The 19881-nt window shown below is 33.4% G+C and overlaps 1 protein-coding gene across 4 annotated transcripts in view; it reads right to left on the reverse strand.

The window, feature by feature from the left end:
* Positions 1–4286: 4286 nt before the first annotated feature.
* Positions 4287–19881, reverse strand: part of TXLNG (taxilin gamma) — a 50273-nt gene continuing 34678 nt past the window's right edge. For 3 of the 4 annotated variants that reach the window (XM_074299905.1, XM_074299904.1, XM_074299907.1), the window contains exons 4-10: positions 17806–17976; positions 14836–15030; positions 12959–13078; positions 10684–10758; positions 9233–9325; positions 5898–5993; positions 4287–4824 (exon numbers count right to left, since the gene is read on the reverse strand). In XM_074299905.1, coding sequence (XP_074156006.1) covers positions 4489–4824; positions 5898–5993; positions 9233–9325; positions 10684–10758; positions 12959–13078; positions 14836–15030; positions 17806–17976 — 1086 coding nt within the window. In that variant the 3' untranslated portion in view covers positions 4287–4488. The remainder of the gene's footprint in view (positions 4825–5897; positions 5994–9232; positions 9326–10683; positions 10759–12958; positions 13079–14835; positions 15031–17805; positions 17977–19881) is intronic. The other variant, XM_074299906.1, reaches the window with a different exon arrangement.

The raw sequence follows: 19881 nt of genomic DNA on the forward strand, positions 1-19881 counted from the left end.
GGAAGAGTTCCACAATTTCAGTGTGACACAAAAATTTCTTTTAGAAATTTATGGCTGAGGATCAGGTATGCCCGTTTTTTGAATGAAGTACCTAATATAATTATTATAATTACTATTACTATATCATAATATTTATAATACATAATGTTATGTATAATTAATATATTGAAAAGGAGCATGTCTTTGAATTTTTTCTGTAGCTATCTGCAGTTTTTATCAATTAAATGAAAGCTTCATCAAGTTCACACCAACTTAAAAAGATTTCTTGTTAAACTCCCCAAGTTTACAAGTCATTGTAAGCCTTTTGGGGCTTATTTATTCAGCTATGTGACATGAAATCTTTCTTACTTTAAACAGGTTTGCTGTTTTAGTGTTGTAGTACTGCTACGTTTCTGCCTACTCTTGGCTATTTTCATAGGTAAGGAAAATATCACAGTATTTTTCACATCTTTGCAGAAGAAGCCATGAATGAAAGAAGAATGCCATGAAACTAAATTGCCACAGCAAGTTTTTACTCCTAAGATTAAATATTACTAGACTCCAAGAAAAGAGCAGTTAACAGAATTTAGTAGAGAATAGCTAAATCTATATATGTTAACTGAAATTAATTTGGCAGCTATGTCTAGGCTGAAATAGCCAGTGATCATAAAGACAAGTTTTCAAGGTAACAATAGTATGAATGATTTTCATGGTCATGACATTTTCAAAAATATGGTTTAAAAAAAAAAAAAAAAAGATAAGCAATGAGTTCAAACTTGAATATCACCACTACATTTGGGGAATTGAATTCATTAATGCCAGCTGTCATCTAAAGTTGTCCTGCCTACCTCCTGTGACTCCAAATGTGCCCAACTTTGTATTTTCTAGTATTCCATCAAAACCTTGTTTTTGAATTCACTTACTTTAGAGATTTCCAAGAAAAATCACTAAAAGTATTTGGGGCGGTTTTAGACCTAAACCTAACCTAAAGCAAAAATTTGACATAAGGGAAGAGGGGGGAAATAAAGTGTACAGCAAAAAACCTACAAAGAAGCAAAAACAGTTATCTCTTAAGATAAAGATTTACTTCAATGGTTTTTTTCTTTTCCTATTTTGAAGTTAACTTGAGAAAATATTATATAAAATCCGAATAGAAATGTAGGAAACATGAAACAGCTACATAGTCATAGCACGTATGTAGGTTAGATGAAGCAATGGTACTTAATACTCTTTTAGGGTACATATCTAATGCAGAGGATTAGATAACGTAGCCTCACAGAATTTTACCAAAATGTTGAAGCTTAGTATTACTATTAGTATTAGTAACAAGTGTTACTAATTCACTTAGTATGAACTAATTCATAAGAAAACATTCTTCAGAACTAGAAAAAGCCTGGGGTGTCTTTAGTTCCATGTTTCTCAAAACTATAAAAAGACCCATTTTTATGGATCCCCAAAGGTGGGTAAGCTTTATTATGCGTTTTCTTACAGCCACAAGCTAGCCAACTGGGCAACAACCTTGGTGTATAATCCAATAATCTCAAGCCATTATTTCTAAAACCTTGTCTAAAATCTGTTAAATTCCTCAGACTGTTCCTTTAATTTCCCTAATTTAACGATAAAAGTCTTTGATTTGAGCCAGAGTTAGTTACAGCATTTTTAAATTTGATAACTATTAACTTTGTTCTAAATATAAAGAAAACACAGAGCCTGTTAAATTAAGCATACATATTTACTTAATCTATACAGAATTGAGTAGATAAAATCAGATTCACATTAGTGAAAAATCTCTACAAAATGTCTTGAAAAGCAAAACAAGACTGCCTGTTCATTAATCAATTCTTTTCCTCATGAAAGCAGATATGGGTTGTAAAAATAAAGCAGTGTTTAGCACAAACTAGATTTCTGCATCACTTTTTTTTCACAGTTATTTCCATCTACAATCTGAAAGAGGTAGATTTTCTGCAACACCTGAGAATTGAACTGTAACAACCAGGTGTAAGTGTAGTAAAAGGACAGTTTGCATACACACACACACACACACACACACACACACACACACACACAAATGCTTCTCTTAAAAATCAGAAAACACTTCTGTGGTCTAATGATGAAATGGTCTCTTATCCAGGGCCCAAGTCTTAGAGGCCATTATCATTATAGACTACCACACCTCAATGATAGTGCAAGAAATGCCATTTAAATGAACTGAATAACAATATTTTAAAGTATTAGAGTAGGGGGCCTGGCAGTCATTGCACCAACTATATGGTAAAGCTGAGTCTAAATGTTGGGTGTGCTACTACTAGACCTGTAAATCATCTTATTGGAGAAAAGACTAAGCGAGGCCTAAATAAGCATAAGCGTACTTGTTTCTTTTGTTGGGATATAGGACTAAAGGGAATCCCATGTCCTCAAAAGTACTCTCTACTGGTGCTTTGTTTTTACTATCTAGAGAGCAGAGAAAGTTAAAGTGAAAACAGCAGGAAAAGGACTGTACATTAAAAAATTTTTAAAGTCCTTTTTACAAACTCACAACAGGATTTGAAACATATCTTCCATGCAGAGCAAGCACCATAGAAATGTATGGAAGATAAAAGTTGGCTCATGAAATGTTTGAGCTACATCTTCCACTGGTTCAGAAATTTAAGGATTTGTCCTAATTGAAAGGGAAGCTGTTTCCATATTATATGAATCTGCACTTACCCTTAAGAAAACAAGTCCCCTAGTTTCATATGGTAACTGCAAGTCGCCACTGAAATGAACTAGTCAATATTGCCAAGCCATTTTGTATAGTTTTATGTGAACCTACTCCCTACACTTCCTTGCCCTTTGGTTTTTAACATGATTAACATTTGAAAGCTTAGAGGGTGGCCTGTCAGCTCTTCTTTCACCTATGTCTACTTTCCTCTTATTCCCTCATCAAACTTAAGACCTCAACTGTGCAAATCTAACTGAAAGGACCGTTTCTCACCTGCACAGGACAAAGTTTTTACACCCTACAGTTTACTGTACATCAATTTAAGGATGTTGTTCAGTAGTGTGAGCTGATTTAAAACTTTACTATAGAAAGAGATCTACATGATCTCAATGGTTAGCTTCACGTAATGGTAAAAACCTTTTATCAGTGCAGTCTGAACATTCAGACTACATGTACTATGACAAAAGTAATTATTTAGGCAAAGAGAATCCTCAAAAGTTATGTGCTTGGTTAGAAATCCCTCTTCAAGTTAAGTGCAAAGAAAATAAAGTTAAGTACCAGAACAGTACTTTTTGCATTTCTTTAAAGTGAAAGCAACAAACTGAAAAATAAGCAAAAATATACTTGGGCATAAGTAGCATTATTAGTCCCCTGATTACATTGCCTACTTACTGTTTGGAAATTTAAAATATTGGTCCCAGCCTTTCTGCTTTAGGGATTATTCTTTTTGAAGTTGTGTTCCCCCCCCCCCAAAATCATATAACAATTTGGCATTAACTCATAGGGAGCATAACCCCAGAATATTTGCATGTTATTTTTTAAAGTGTAGTTACTAAATTCTACTTTTTACATGCATTTTTTTTAAAGTTGCAACTTTGATGTAACCAAATGGTAGCATAAAGGTCTTTTGCCTATTTAAAACACCCTGACAACTTAAATTTTCACAAGTTTCTATTCAAAGGAACCATACAACATAATTCAAACATTTAACAATGATCTCTAATAATATACCAAGTATTGTCTGAAGTAAAGAACAGTGCATATAGGAAAATTTCTGCAGCATCCATATATTTATTATTTCTCTGCAGTTCCCTATCTAATCTAGACCATGTTATCAGCTCACTATATGAAACAGACCTAATGGCTATTTTTACCATTGTAATTATTATATTAATTAAACCTGTTTTCATCTAGTAACATACTAGGTATACTTTTTGCAAGTTAAGCAATAAATTTCTCATGATCGAGTTAATGTTTGCAAAGCTGACAAGCCAGGCCACTGCAAAATCTTGCTCCTGTCCAATTCTTTTCACATATTAGTGGAAATAATTTGTCGTTCTTATATGCCAGTAAATAGAAGCATCTTCTAAAAATTGTGGATTTTTCTTTCTTGTTTAGAGGGTGAAAAGTAAATTATATTAATATACCAGGAAATATTTTCATATTTAGGAAATTAGCAGTATTCCTGCTAATGATAAGCCTATTATGTATCTCTTAACGAAAATCTTAATTATGGATTTTTGTGTGCAAGGGACAGAGAAAAGATGGACAAGGCAACACACACATGCATTCTTATGAAAGGAAGGGAAAAAATGAGGCAGATGTGCAACACAGTTGTGGAAAATTTATAGATTAAAACTATTCAAAGCTGCTAGGCAACTTCCTGTACCACATTAAGTCCAGTAGTTCTAAGAAAATACAGATATGGTAGAAAAAGTAAGAAATTTTTCACCACAAAACCAAGTTACCACCAACAGAGAAAGTTATACACAAAATATATCTTCTCAATACAGTGTTTACACTTCATTTTAGTCAACAGAATCAGCGTCAGGAACAGAACTCATGGACACAGTCTCTTGAAAACCATCGCTGCCTTCATCTGTTGCATTGTGCTCAACCTCTAAGGGAATTCCCGTTTCTTTTTTAGAGGGAGTTTTCATCTTTTTGTGAGACTCAAGAAGAGTGCAAGGCTGTAACACAGGCACTGTTTGATCTACATCTGCTTCTTTTACAGAGACTTGTTCTTTAAGGACTTCCACTTTCTCATTAAGCTCATTTCTTTCTGTTTGGAGAGCTCTGCACAGCTTCTCTAAACGCTCCAGTTTTATTTGAAATGCCTTGTATTCTTTATCTCGAACAGTTTTCTATAAATGAAATTAACAAAGGGTTATATGAATTGGTTAAACAGCATAGTAAGCTATTACAGGCTTTACATATTGTTTGTTTTTCTTATGTTGTGCAAGTTTTAACTAAATCACAGTTTACTAGTAGTATCTTCTGATATTACCTGTGGCCAAATTAAGAGACACTGCCATAATTTTACCAAAACATGCGATTTACATTTAAATAACCATTATACATTTAAACAGTCCCTTATATTAAAGTTTTCTTATCTCAATCAAAATAGCATCGGTAGTTTCATCCAGCATTTTATATATCAATCCTGGCAATATTTTCTGCTTTGTATAAAGAGTTAAACATTTTAAATCATATCTATCCCTTTTGTTGAATCATTTTTCAGTCCTGACTCCATTTCTTGGAAAAGATACTGTAGTGTTCACCATTTCCTTTTCTAGCTCATTTCACAGATTGGGAACTAAAAAAACAGGATTAAGTAAGTTGCCCAGATACACCCAGCATGTAAGCCCAGTTTATCTCAGACCTAGTATCAGATCCACTAAGCCACCTAGCTGCCCAGAGTCACCCATCTCCCTGCCCCAAAACACAGCAATGAAAATATGATATATATTTTGGAAAAATATGATAGTTCTACTAACTCTCCTGAAACTAATTTTAACACATACTGACACCCATGTACATGCAAAAATATTTCCACTGTTTTTCCCCCCTTTAATCTTTTATTCACCTTTTTTTCTTTTTGAGACTATGTAAAGGCAGAAGGACATTAATTATGTTGTGACTTTCTGCTACTTCTGATAGGAAGAAGTGAATGATAGTTATTGTGTAATCATATGCTTAATGAACAGAGTATTACAACAACTTGAATACTTTGTTCATTGGAGTGTAACATGATATAACTGGAAAAAGAAACTGTAAACATTTACATAATTAACAATGTCCACAGAAAAACATGAGTACAAAACAATGCTCTCTGTAGCTATGGGATAAGAATTCCCAGGCATTTAAGAAATAACTCTGACTTTTGTAGATATAGATGGAAAAACAGGAATTAACAAATTATATAATCTGTACTCACCTCTTCAGCCATTTGCAGAAGTGCCTTATTGTTGTTTTCCCATTTAGTACGCCAAACTATTGTTTCTTTTTCCAGTTTTTTAATTTTCTTGGTCATCTAAGAATTGTTTAATATACAATTACTGACCACAACAAATTTTCATAGCTTTATTTCTTAAAAGTGAAGAATTTTATAAAATATTTATAATTTGGCTAATTTTCTTCCTGTGTACTTTCCCCACCCCAATTCTGAAAAGGAAAAGTTTTCTACCAATCTCAGACATACACATCCCCTTTTTTTGTCCCCTGTATTAAAACTATTCCTGGTAACCTTGATCTTTTTCTAAAGAGGATTCTTTATTTCTTTATTCCCTTCACTGCAACTACTGCATCCACTAATCATACAAGTCTTCACATTTTTGCAATCTATTTTGATATCCTTCCTACTCCTTTCGTTTTTGGGATAGTATTTTCTCTTACAGCTCTAACCACCACCTTCCTACTGTGATTTTGCTGGTTTCTTCATTCTCTTGACCATCAGCAGGGACTCCTATGGGTTTTCTTTATTTCTCACTTGGTGATATCTTCCCACTCCCAAGGCTTCTGTTATTACCTCTATACAGATCCTTTTACCATTCAACATCTCCACTTATAATAATGCAATTCCCTATTTGCAAATACCTAGACACGACCCTTGTATCTCCTGACCTCCTTGTTCTCCCATGACAGTGGCAAGACTTGAAACACATCCTTTCTCCTTCAGTGCAAACAGCAAATTAGTTGCCAAACTGAATGCTACTTTTGAAATCTTGCTAGAATTCTCCACTAATATTCCAACCACTCTCATTTGATCCCTTACTTTTACTCTAATTCATTCTTCACATGGCTTTCTAAAATGATCTTTACACAGTGCTCTGATCCTGTTAGTCCTCTACTGACAAACCTATGGTGACTCCTCCTAGTGAATCAGGTATATTATTAGTTTTTATACCCCTCCACTACCTGGCTCCAACTTATTCCACCAGTTTTTTCTCACACTACTTTTCTATAGAATGTGAGCTTAAGAACATCATTCTCCTTTTCTATTTATCTCCCCAGCGCTTAGCACAGTGCTTTTATACATAGCAAACGTTTAATAAATGCTCATTCTTTCATAATATCCATATTCCAATAGAGGTTGCCTCATTCTTTATATTTGTTTCTCCATAAGTGCCTAGCAAATAGTAGGCACTTAAGAGCTTAAGAAATGCTTTTTGATCAACTCACTGACCTCCCAATTGCATCCTGCCTTCTCTCCCAGTTCTATGTCTTTGTTCCAACAACCTTCCCAACACCCTATACTCTTACTTTTTTTGAATGTCATCAAGAGAAGTACCTGTGTCACACATTTATATAACCAGTGCCTAGCATACTGCCTTGGACATAGTAGGTGCTTAATGATTGCTAATTGAACTGCCAAGAGGTGACTATAAATTCCTAACTGGCAGCAGCTGGAAGTGATGTTATGAAAATGCTTTCCTGAATTTCAAAAGAAACCATAAATAATAGTAATAATACATCAACATTCATGCATATGTGTCTATATATGTATATGTGCATATAAGTATCAAACTACTGTAGTTTAAAAGAAAAATTTTTCTTTTATGAAAATCTCACTAAGATGAAACTTAACTGGGAGAAAGGAAGATGGAAGTGGTAGGAGTTCTACATTTCAATTAAACTTGCTACCTACTGTTGTATTATTTATAAAAAGTCAACATTCTTTAGTAAAATGAAATAAGGGAAGATGTGAAGGATAGTCATAATAAGGTTAATCAAGATGGTTTTTGTTATGGAAGGAGTTAAAAATGAGTATATCCTCCAGCTGAGCAGTCCTTATCTTTAAACATCCTCAAGACTTTTTAGTTACAATACAACTTACCTTTCCTTATGATATCAATAAAACATGATTAAATTAAACTTATTCACAAGTATGGGATTGAGGAAAAATAAATGTTTATGACATGGCAAGGATAATCAATGGACAGCCCTGTGTTCCACTGATATTCTTGTGATGTCAAAAGAAATTTGAAGAATGTCCTCAGCATATTGGGTGAAGCCTCTTTGGCAAGCTATTGAGGAAATTATTAATATTATTATTAGCTATTGTTATCAACTTGTTTCAAGGACAAGTCACACAGTAAGACTGGCAAATACAAATGAACTGTAATCTGTATCACTGGAAGGAATCTCCACAATGTGATCACAGATCCATGAATATAATTGATATCTAACACTTTTAAAATACTTGAATTCCAGCATTACAAATTTATGGACATAAGTGATATTTCATCATCCTAATCCATTTCTAAAAGTTTTATATTTTCTTTACACCAACAATGGCTGTATGTTTCTTTGGAACACAATTCCTTAACATCCAGTTTAAAGTCAAAATTTCTGCCCCCCCCCCCTTTTTTTGGGTAGGGGTGGGGGTGGCTGGGGGGGGGGGGCAGTGGGGTCAGTGTAGCTGCTCTTCAATGTGGTACTTTGGTACTGACTGCAGCCAGAAAGGGAAAAACTGGTCCAAACAAATTATCTTAGTCACCAATGATTACAATGCTTTACTTCAAAACCTTCATGAGCTGAAAAGGAGATTGAGGTGAGGAAAGGGGAGATGATGATAGACAATGAGTGGATTGGAAAGACATATGTTTTGTATAAATGAGGCAACCACTGTCTATAACCAAACTTCTGAAGCAAGTCTCACCCATCATAATTGGTACCAATTTTAACATTAGTGAATGACATTCTGGGCCATAAAGTTCTCAGTATTTATCCATTCCTGCAAATGTTGGAATATGGGGAAGCGGGCAACAGCAGGCAACAGAAGAGGAGAGAAAATGCTATACTGAGTAATAAAAAGGACAAGAATAATTTATTAAAATATTTAACTTTTATACTGTGTTCCAATAAGAATTAGAAAGATTATTATTCACCCATAAATTTTAACCACTATAAAAATACAAATATTTCTTGTGTTATCTACATTAAATTACACAATTAATTGAAATACTAAAGAACTACCTGATATATTCTTTTAAATAAGCAGCTCCCTTAGTGCACTGTAACTGTTAATAGATCATTAATCACTTTACCTAAGATCAGGTAAATGTCGTGAGCTATTGCCAATGGAAGATCAGAAATGTAAAACATCTTTGAAATGATAATGTATGTAAAATCAATGTAAAAAAAAAAATGGACTCCCATAATTAGGTATGTCCATACAAGCTATAATCATACTTAAAATAATACTAACTTAAATAAACTGTGTTTTGGGGGTAGTTAATCCTAAGAATCTACTAAAAATCCTGCTAGTACCTTTTCCATTTCCTGCCTGAAGGTTGTAAAAAGTTCATTGCTTTTTGCCATGGTAGTCTGGAATTCTTCAAACTTATCCATATAAAGAGAAAGCTATAGGGAAAAAAATATTAAATATTCTGAGTCTCAGATTAAAAAGTGCTTTAGACAAAGGCTTTCTGAGCAATAAAGGTTAAACATTATAATTAGGGAGGCAAAATTTATCCCAAAGCTTGGATACTCCATGAATTATATATATAACCCATATATATCAGATCCCTTTTAGGCAATCAGTTACTGAAATGCTATTATACACACACATATGTATATATAAATTAAGTCAAACACAACAAATGAAGCAAAACAATAGTTATAAACTGTGAATACAGCATTTCTGTTTTCAACACTGGGACATGACAGTTAAACCAGTGATCCTATTACTTACAATTCAAAAATTGCAAAACTTTTTAAATTTTTGTCACTTATTGTTTAAGTACTTTTAACCCCAAAGAAGCAAAACCCAACTCACTAAGAAAACTTTAGGCTTACAAAATTTATATCATATCAAGAATGAAAATGAAGTCATTCCTAATAAGAATTCAGAAGCAGAGGAGAAACTGAATAAGGGTAGAAGATGAAGAAATTGGACAATCTTTTACAGTGTTAATTTGTTTGTAAAAACTGGTTTGAATCAACAAAACAATCAGCCAATGGATTATTTATTGACCATCTACTATGTGCCTAGCACTGTACCAAGTACTGGGGAGCAGAGGAGAAATTTAACAAGATTCCACTTTCTGCTGGTAATGTGCCAGATCTTCATATTTCTTACCATCCTGCTAAGTGGGGAGCCAGCATCTTAGTAAATTACCCCTGCCCATAATCCCTTACCCAAACTCAAGTGAATTGAGAGAGTGAGGCTACCTATTTAGCCTTCTGAATAACACCCTGGGAAATGCTCAGGAACTGAGCTGTAGGCAAAAGTAAGTAGCTGGGAGAAAGGGAGTAAGACAAATTTATACATCCACCACGCCTCACTAAAAGTCTGCAGAAATATGACTATATCCCACAATATTAATTCTACTACCTTCATTCCTTTGGGCTTTGAAGACTTGAGCCTTTCGGAGTCCACTTTTAAAATAAAGATACTAAATTTTTGCAATAAGACACCAGGGGAAAGGCCCTCTTTTAACTATTAATTAACTCTCAAGATTTTAGTTAATACCAACTTGCTGACAGCTAACTAAGAACAAGAAACAGAATAGACAACTATAGGGGTGTGAGGTTAATATAGGCAAAAAGGGAAGGCAGAGAGAAAAAAGCTGCCCTGACATAAAAGAGGACAGACAAGCCTATGTCATAATTATGCCCAGGGTTCATGACCAATACCACAGCAGATTATTCATCATCTTTACTGTTCAATACTTTTGGATTAAAAATTAGCCTACCATTCATGCCTTCTTCCAAGTTACCTGCTGTTTGAGCTGTGCTTCCTGCTGTTTCATTTGTTCACATTTGTGCCTCGACTCTGTGGCTTCTTTTAACAACTGGAAAAGATAGAAACATCCTGGCAAATACTAATACTGATAAGATGAACAAAATAACATATCATTAATAAATATAAATCTAAATTAAATCATACCCAAATATTTTAGACAAGAATTGTATTTTTAGGTAAAATGTTTATTTAGAACAATTGCCACTAAAGTCTATGACCTATTGATAAAGAACTTGGCTTACCTATCTTTATTTAGATGGTGCTTGAAATAAGTCATCTCTTTGGGATAAATTATAATTTATAGAATATTTTCAATTCTTAAAATGGTCAATTCTTCTTAATTTCTACCACTAATTCCGCTTACATCATTTATCTAAACTTTTGGGGATTTAGCAAATATAGGTTGATTGTTGCCATTCACTTCCTATGTCTTTTTAAATAATTCATATTTTAATCCATGATTGGATTTTGGTGATTATTAAACCACCAAGAGCTAATTTAGCAATTTTTAAGGCTACTAAATATTTAAATTGGATATTCTTGATGACTAGCACCAAGTTGATAGTACTTTAAAAAAACCCATTTCATCCCTACTCATGAAATCATCTCTAGTACTTGATTAACCATATTTGATCATTAAGTGAATTCTCTTTAAGAATTAACCTGATAGGGCAGCTAGGTGGTACAGTAGATAGAGCACTAGCCCTGAATTCAAGAGGACCCAAGTTCACATCTGGTCTCAGACACACTTCCTAGCTGTAACCCTAGGCAAATTAAGTGACTTAATACGAATTGCCTCAGCAAAAAAAAAAAAAAAAAAAAAAAAAAAAACCACACACACACAAACTTGAAAACCTTGTTGAAGACCAAATTAGCTATAGACCCTGATCAAGTTAAACTTCCTCCTAAGTCCTAATTTTCTAAAATGGAAAATAAAGCAGATTGGTAGAAATGTCCCTTACAGCTCCAAGATCACTGAGAAAAAATATGGCTGCTTATGAAGAAAAGATTTCTTCAGGGTATAAGAAAGTCATTCAGTTGCTCCATGAAAAGTTTCATTATATCCCACTTAGAAATTGTCACTTTGGTATTAGATTTATACTAAAGCATATTCAGAAAGAAAAGGGGCTTTCTTTGAAAAGATGAGGTGTTTGCTTCTATGAAAGGTAGGGGGCAGTCTAACAGTTTGATAAGCAGCTCCATAGCAGTCATCATTTCTAATTTATGAAGGAGCCCCCCTTCAACAGAATTGGCTACAGAAGTGAAGTCTATAAATGCATAGGATTCCTACACTAAAACCCTATCCCAATGACTAATTGCAACATGATTGAGTTCTTTAGCAAGATACAAGTTCAGGTGGATTCCCATCAAACAAGGTGAATTGTTTCTCTATAGCCATGTTCATGAAGACCATCTAGACTAAGGTGCATAGCTCACCCTGATGAAACCCTATAAAGTATATTTACTGTTACCTGTCTTTACTTTCAGACCTATGAAGTTTGAGCAGTTCAAATTGTACTTCTACCTTCCAGAACACCCAGGCAGCAACAGCCACCAGATGGTCCTACCTTCTGTCTCAACCTGCCTTCTAATACCTATTTCCTCAAGAGAAAATGTCCAATTCTCACTCCCAACACCTCATTACTATAGGGAATTCACTCCTGCAGGTAGTCCTTCAGATTCACTTCCTGCTTTTCCCACTGATGGGGTTACCTAGTTCCTCCAGCCTGTTGCTGAACATACCTATTAGTGTTATCTCCTCCAAAGTGCAAATTCCTTAAGAGCAAAAACTGTCTTGCTTTTTCTATTTGTATCTCTACACCTTAGCATGACACTAAGTACATGGGTAATTTTTTTAATTTATTCAAGGTAATTACATAGTTTGAAAATTGAAGAATTTTAATTCAAATCTTTTGACCAAGACAATTTATATATTACTAACTATAGAGCACACCACCCATATTGGAATTTCAAAAGTCTTATAAATTTATTAAAAATAACCTTGATAGTCTTTTATATTGTTCTAACAAATCATATTATGGTAGGATGTTTAAGTATACCCAAAGCCAGGCATTTCTTTGTAGCATATTAAGTAGTGACATACCTACATAATTAATCTGGATAAAAGAAAAACAAGGAACATTACCCAAATGCTATTCCTAAATAACTCAAAATTGAAATTTAAATAGAACAAACAACAGATTTAACAATACCTACTACTTCTCTTCCTCCCAACTCTTAGAACTTACAAATTCTCTTTCTCTTTGATGTTTTTCCTCAGCTTCTTTTATGAGCTGTGTTGTCTGCTGAAGTTTGGCATCCACAAGCTGCTGCTGTAGTTCCTTATGCTTGAACACTTTGTCAATATGCTACAAAAAAGTAAAATGTCATAGCTGTCACCTATTATTTAAATATTTACATGTATTTTATGCCATATTAACAAATGTCAAATATACTCTACCTACAATGCCGATTTAGTTACTGATAATACTTAAACATTAGTATAACTACAAAGCAATGACTAATTTTTTTTGCCTTTGCAAGTAGCCTCAATGCTTTACATGCAATTGATGTGTTGAGACCAAAAGAAAACTAATTAAGAAGCAAGACCCTTTGCAAGATCTAAGATGTGGAAATTGTACAATTGTACAATAGGTACTAGTAAAGGTAAAGTCATTGATGGAATGCTGTCAGTCCTTAGATTGCCTATTTCTAGATTTGATTAAAATTAGTTTCATACTGTATCTGGGAGGGCATGGAACTGGAAGAAATGAGTAAGTGACCCAAATTATTAAGCGAATTCATATGTTCCTTATATTTAGGGCAAGGTATAGGCAGTGTATTTCATTCTTTGCTAAACTTTCCAAACATCTTTTTTAAATCATTTTACACGATAGTATTAAAAGTTTATTATGTCTAATAGCATAGTTACACATGTAAAATATGAGTACAATGTCTCATGAAAGCCTTAGAAATGCTGATGGTACTTAAATCTGATTTATTACTGAGTAAACATTGCAGAGAAACTACATAACTAGAAATAACTGAACCAAGGGCCAACAAATTAGTAATACTATCCCTGAATAATCCCCAAATCAAAGAGATCAAGTACAAAGAAAATTTGTCAACCATTAACATCTAAAACAAATTATAACAATTCACTCTTATAATATACAAGCCAATAACACTTTAAAATTTTTGCCAATTTGTTTTATCTGATTCAAATTAAATATACCCATTTTCATGTCATAAAATGAAAAAATCTTAACAAAATCAGAAGGTTCATTTAGTACTAATCAGATTTAAAGTTTATACTCAAAATAAAATATAAAAATTTGATGTTTTACAGTTTTAACTTCTTCAGAATTACTTGATTTAAGGCAATTATGAAATAGTCCAAATAAGTTATTTTGATGAGGATATGCAACTTAAAAAATAAACAAGCCATAAAGCTGAAGCATTCTTAAAGAGTAGTAATAATAATAATCTACAGCACTTCAGAAATTTGAATACAAGAACAATAACTGGTCCAATTAAGTAATCTACTATAAGAAACTTTTCTCTATCTTATCCCTGGATTTTGCTTCTGTCATTACTTACTGTGTAAGAATGTGGATGGCCAGGGAGTGCTACTTGCCACTCCCAAGCCTTGTATTTCTTTAACTTATTACTTCAATAGATGTGACACATTAGAAAAGCCAACTGTTATAATATTGGAAAAAGGAAGAAAAAAAGTCAAATTAAAATAAGGTAAAAAAAATCTAAATGGAAGGTACAGTACATCCTAGAGACTCTTGGCAAACCTCAGTTTGAACAAACAATTAATAAGCTATAAACAGTATATATATATGAATATGAAAGCTGGGGAAGTGATCAAATAAGAACTAGGAGGGCTATATCTCATTTTTAAGAATCTATTCTACAAACTACTCTTCCAAACAAGTCCTAGAGCATCTATTAATAGATTACACAATTTAATTCCATTGTGATTCTACTTCTTTCTATTTTACCCTGTTGAATATATGTGATATGTATGACTAAGTTTGCAAAATTTCAATGATTTAAATCAGAGTAAATACTAATAAATCTTCTCTAATAAACCATTTCATGAATTAAACTTAATTACCTCTTCCCGCAATGCATATTGTTCAATAAGTTTTTTCAATTTCTCTCCCAATTCAATGTTTTCTTGTCGAAGTTTAGCATTATGTATGTCATGTTGTTCCAGCTGAGCTTGAATTTCATTTAAAGTTATTTGAAAATGTGCAGTTGCTTCTTTACGTCTTTCTTCTTCTTCTCGTGCTTGCTGCATGTTTTCTTCCTTTATGTTCCAAAACAATTTTTATTAATAATATGTAAGCTTATTGATGATATACTCTCACATTAAGTATCTCCATTTTGATCCTGACTAAATAGGAAGAAAAGGAGTACATTGTAAAAAGCTAATACAGCTAAGACCACTGTAAAGTAATGAATGCCATCTACTACAAAATTCTTACATTTGATATGAAGACCTATGAAAATCTATACGACCTTTAATACAGATGAAGAACTATGCAGTTCATGTGGTTTTCTTATACTAATGAACTTCATCTAGTCCCCCAGAAGACAACCACAGGACAGGAGGATGAAGAATAGTTTTAATTCAAAAGAACTTTCCATTGTCTGCCAGGATACAAGTTTCATATCAGTAATAGTAAACAAGAATTCAGGTGTACTTTACATAAACTGACTCTGCAGAGAAGCACTAATTTATCATGTCATTAGTAGAAAAGAACTGTGGGTGAAGAAAATCCTCCCACCAATTTAGGGTGGTACTTCCTCTGAAACTTACAGTCTTAAAGGACAAAAAGAACACTGAGAAGTTAAATGCCTAATCTAGCTAGGATCATTCAGTATATGTTTGGCATGCTCTATAATAACAGCCAATTACAATTTTTTTCCTTATGGTACTCTTCTCTCCAGTATTTTTTCATATAATTTTGTGTTTTCCAAGGACCAATTAAATTAGTCATACAACAATAATAAAATGATTGTAAAATATAACTGGGTAATAACCAATTTTGTGATAATGAATCAAATGATATATGAGCATAAACAAGAAGTTGGGATTTCGGTAATATGTATTGATTTTTAAAATGACCATTTCCAACACCATGTACTAGGAATGATGAGATTAAATATGGTATATTTTGGATAGTAGGTTAGAAAATAAGTATGAAATTTATATGATTAAAATAGAATGCATTAATATCATTTGCTACATATTTTCTTTAAACTACTATATTTCATTTCATTCTTACTCTTTTCATTTGCAATTAAAAAGGAAAGATGTAAAAAAAAGAAAAATAATACTTAAATAATTTCTGAACATGGCTGATTATAGTGTTTCTTTTCATGAACCTGAGGTTAGAACTTCATTCTAGTCTTTTCTTCCCCAGACAACAGTCTTAGAAAATCAGATATTATCATCCATTTCCTCACTCATCCCCCCTCCCAAGCTGATCGATCATAGGGAGGCTTAAGAGTCAAATGATTATTCAACTCAACAAACATTAAGTCTCTTTGTATAAGGTACTGTTTGAGACTTTATTAGGCACTAGGGAAACAAACCAAACCAAAAAGAACTGTCCCTATTACAAGGAGCTTACATTCTATTCATATGTACACTTTATCTCCTGGCTGGTAAGGAGCTAGGTGACAAGTATCCTACAATAATAGAAAGAGATCTCTGTCTCAGAAATCAAGAGTACCAGTTTAAATCTAGCTTTTACCACTCTCATCTGTATAAAGTCAACTTCTCTGGACATCAGTTACTACACTTCTTTAAAATGAAGTTGACAGGGGCAGCTGGGTGGCACAGCAGACAAAGCCCCAGCCCCGGAAGTCAGGAGGACCTGACTTCAAATCTGGCCTCAGACACTTAATATTTCCTAGCTATGTGACCCTGGCAAGTCGCTTAACCCCAAATTGCCTCAACAAAGAAAAAAGAAAAAATGAAGTTGACTGGATTAGATCGGAGGGGTCAAACACATGGTTCACAACATTTCTGAATGTGATCAAAGATTGGAAATATTTAACAAAATAAAATTTTAAAAGGAATAAAGATATGTGGTTTTCTAGGGGTTCTGGTTTCTACTGAGTTTGATAATGCTGAAATAATGATCATTTAAGGTCCAAATCCAAATTCTGTGATAAATTAAAGAGGGCAAAAAATTGAGACTAGGGTGAGATAACCAGCGATTTCTCAGGGCATAAGAAAATGCCTCAGAGAAAAGATGGAAGCCACAATAAGAATCCTGTCTTTTACCACAAAGATTTTTAAAAGTACAATCCAAGCATAGAAATGGGATGAAATGTTGAGATCTGAGAACACTTAAAACAGATCAATCCAGCTGAAATAATGTGTGAAAGGAAAGAAAATGAAATAATTCTGAAGAGGTAAGACTAGTGCCAAATGATAAATGGTTTTAAATGCCAAACTTATTTTATTCCTAGAGGTAACAGAGCCATCGCAGGTTTTAGCTATCGTCACACTTTAAGGAAGATTATTTGACAGTTATGTGGAGGATGGACTGGAAAAATGGAGATGGGAAAAAACTAGAGGAAAATCAAGAGACCTCCCCATTTCTCCTTAGTTCATCACCTTTCACCTGGACTTATAGCAATTGATTTTCACCTGTCAAGTCTCTCCCTTCTTGAATTCATCTTCCATACAGCTACCAAAGTAATTTTCCTAAAGAACAGCTCACATCAGTGTTCTGTTCAATAAATATAGTTCTTTACTATCTTAGGTTGTCTAAATTCTTTAAGCTTTAACAGAACAACTTTCTACATAAGGCTTTTCTTGATCTAAAATTCCTATAGAATTCAAGTAATAAACACATGCAGATATAATCCAGGAGGATATTGCACTAACACAATAGAAAACCTACTTGGTGTAAGAATACAAAACATGCTTGTCAGTCCAAGTCTTCATTAAAACTAAAAACCAATAAACAACTTGCTTCCCAAATTAGTAGCTCCTATTATACTCTAAAGATCAACTAAGTAAAATACAGTCCTATGATCTTAATTGTAAAAATTACAAACTTACTTTCAATGTCTTATTATGACGCTGAAGTTCCCGGCAGAGAGACTCTAATTTACTTCGAGCTAGAATAGCCTTACTGTGCTCACTCTGCAGGTGGACCTTTTCTTTCACGATCTGGGCTTGCTTCTTCTGAAGAATCTTCATTTGCTTCTGAACATTCCGACTCTCTTCCAGCTGCAATTAAGAAGTATCTTAAATTTTATTAAGTATAAAAAAGAATATGTGGTAAGAAAATGAGTATATGCTATGAAATCCACAAGAAATGCAAAATGAGAAACATTTTACAGCATGTTTTAAATATTTTTACCTACATTTTTAAATAACTCCTGATCACAAATAATCTATTACAATCTCTGCTTTCTCCCTGCTTTTGAGTGTAGTAGCATGGTCTGAATTATTTAATTAGCTAGGAAACTGAATTTCCTAAAAAACTCTTTGCAAAGTGGTTGGGGGAGGGTGTGTGTGGGAAAACACAACACAAAAAGTTGTTAATCTCTAAAATTTATCTCTCCAAGTTCTAGAATTTTTGCTCCTTTTTTCCATTCAGGATTCTTTCCTACTTTGTTATTAGCTACAATGTAGAGAAGTAAAAAGAGTCACACAGAAAAGCAACAATGATCATACTTTCCTAATGTTCCTTTTTTTAAAGACCAGTCAAGTCAATTGGACACCCTTTTCAAGAATTGATATATTCATGCATACAAAGCAACTTTTCTAAAGTAACCTCTAAAATTACATTTAGGAGAGAAATAATTTACTATTCTATGTGGATGGGTCAACAAAGTACAATGCATAGGCAATGTAGAAAAGCAGTAAAATGCTGGGTTCCAATCCCCCTTGACTAATACTACATGATCTTGGGCAAATCATATCCAAAATGAAAGGGTTAGCCAATACACGTTCTAAGGATTGGGTTCTGCTTCTGCTTTATTTGGTTGTTTTATTGGGGAGAAGGCTAGCCAGGCAATAGATTTATTTATACCCTACATCAGTGGTCCTCAAACTTTTTAAATAAGGGGCCAGTTCACTGTCCCTCAGACTGTGGGAGGGCCAGATTATAATGAAAACAAAAACTCATACCCTGTCTCCACCCCTCAGCCCATTTGCCATAACCCGGTGGGCCACATAATTTGTTCATGTCCCAATAAACTAGAGTACATACTGAACCCAACCAGCACTGATTTTTTTTCATAGGAACACAGATTTTAAGATCAAAAGCATGAGATTTTGTAGCTATTAAAACTTAATGTTTAGGCCATTTTCAATGTTATCAAAGAAGAAGAAACCTTACTGAAGCGAATAAACAACTTTTTATCTCCTTCCACAAAAACTAGATTCATTGTTATGAGCCAATCATCAATAAAAAGTAATACTTTGTTTATTGATGGACCCAAAAAAACCCTAAATAATTTTGTTAATGATTGCATAAATATTTTTGTAAAGGCAAGAACAGTATAATAAGACTGATAGTTGTTACAATTAAATGTTCCTGTGAACATTTATCTATTTTTATCTTTTTCACACAGTAATAGTAGGATTTTTAGGTTGACATATCAAAGTGAATTATTCTTGACTTTCACGTCTCAGAAAATATGAAGTTCCTAAGAGAATCAGGTTAGGCCTAAAACAGCCTTATGCGGTCTAGCTCAATTTCCTTAACAAAACAAAGAAGGAACACTGAAAGACATACAGTATCTAAATGTTACCTTTCTAAGCATGTTTAGTCACTGTCAGTCCAAGAGTATTATTTTACCAAATATTCTACCTTCTTCAATATGTGCTTCAATCCAAATGGTCTGAGCACTCATCTCTACCTTCTACTGTTCTAGAATTATTTACAGAAAAGATAGCAAATAATTAAATTACTGCCTTCTGACATACTAAGCTACAATGAATCTAGTATTACCTGAGAAAATTGTCTTAATTTTGGAAATTCTCTAATCATCCTATTGTTTATATCTTCTAAATTTAGTTACATAACACCAAGTAAGGTCAGAGAATCCAATTCTCTCCAAATCCCCCTTTAAAGGAAAATTTTAGGTTCAAGACTGTTCTAATTCATGCAGAATTTTTAAACAT

The sequence above is a fragment of the Sminthopsis crassicaudata genome, chromosome 3, assembly GCF_048593235.1.
Source record: "Sminthopsis crassicaudata isolate SCR6 chromosome 3, ASM4859323v1, whole genome shotgun sequence".
In the NCBI taxonomy this organism is placed as follows: Eukaryota; Metazoa; Chordata; class Mammalia; order Dasyuromorphia; family Dasyuridae; genus Sminthopsis; species Sminthopsis crassicaudata.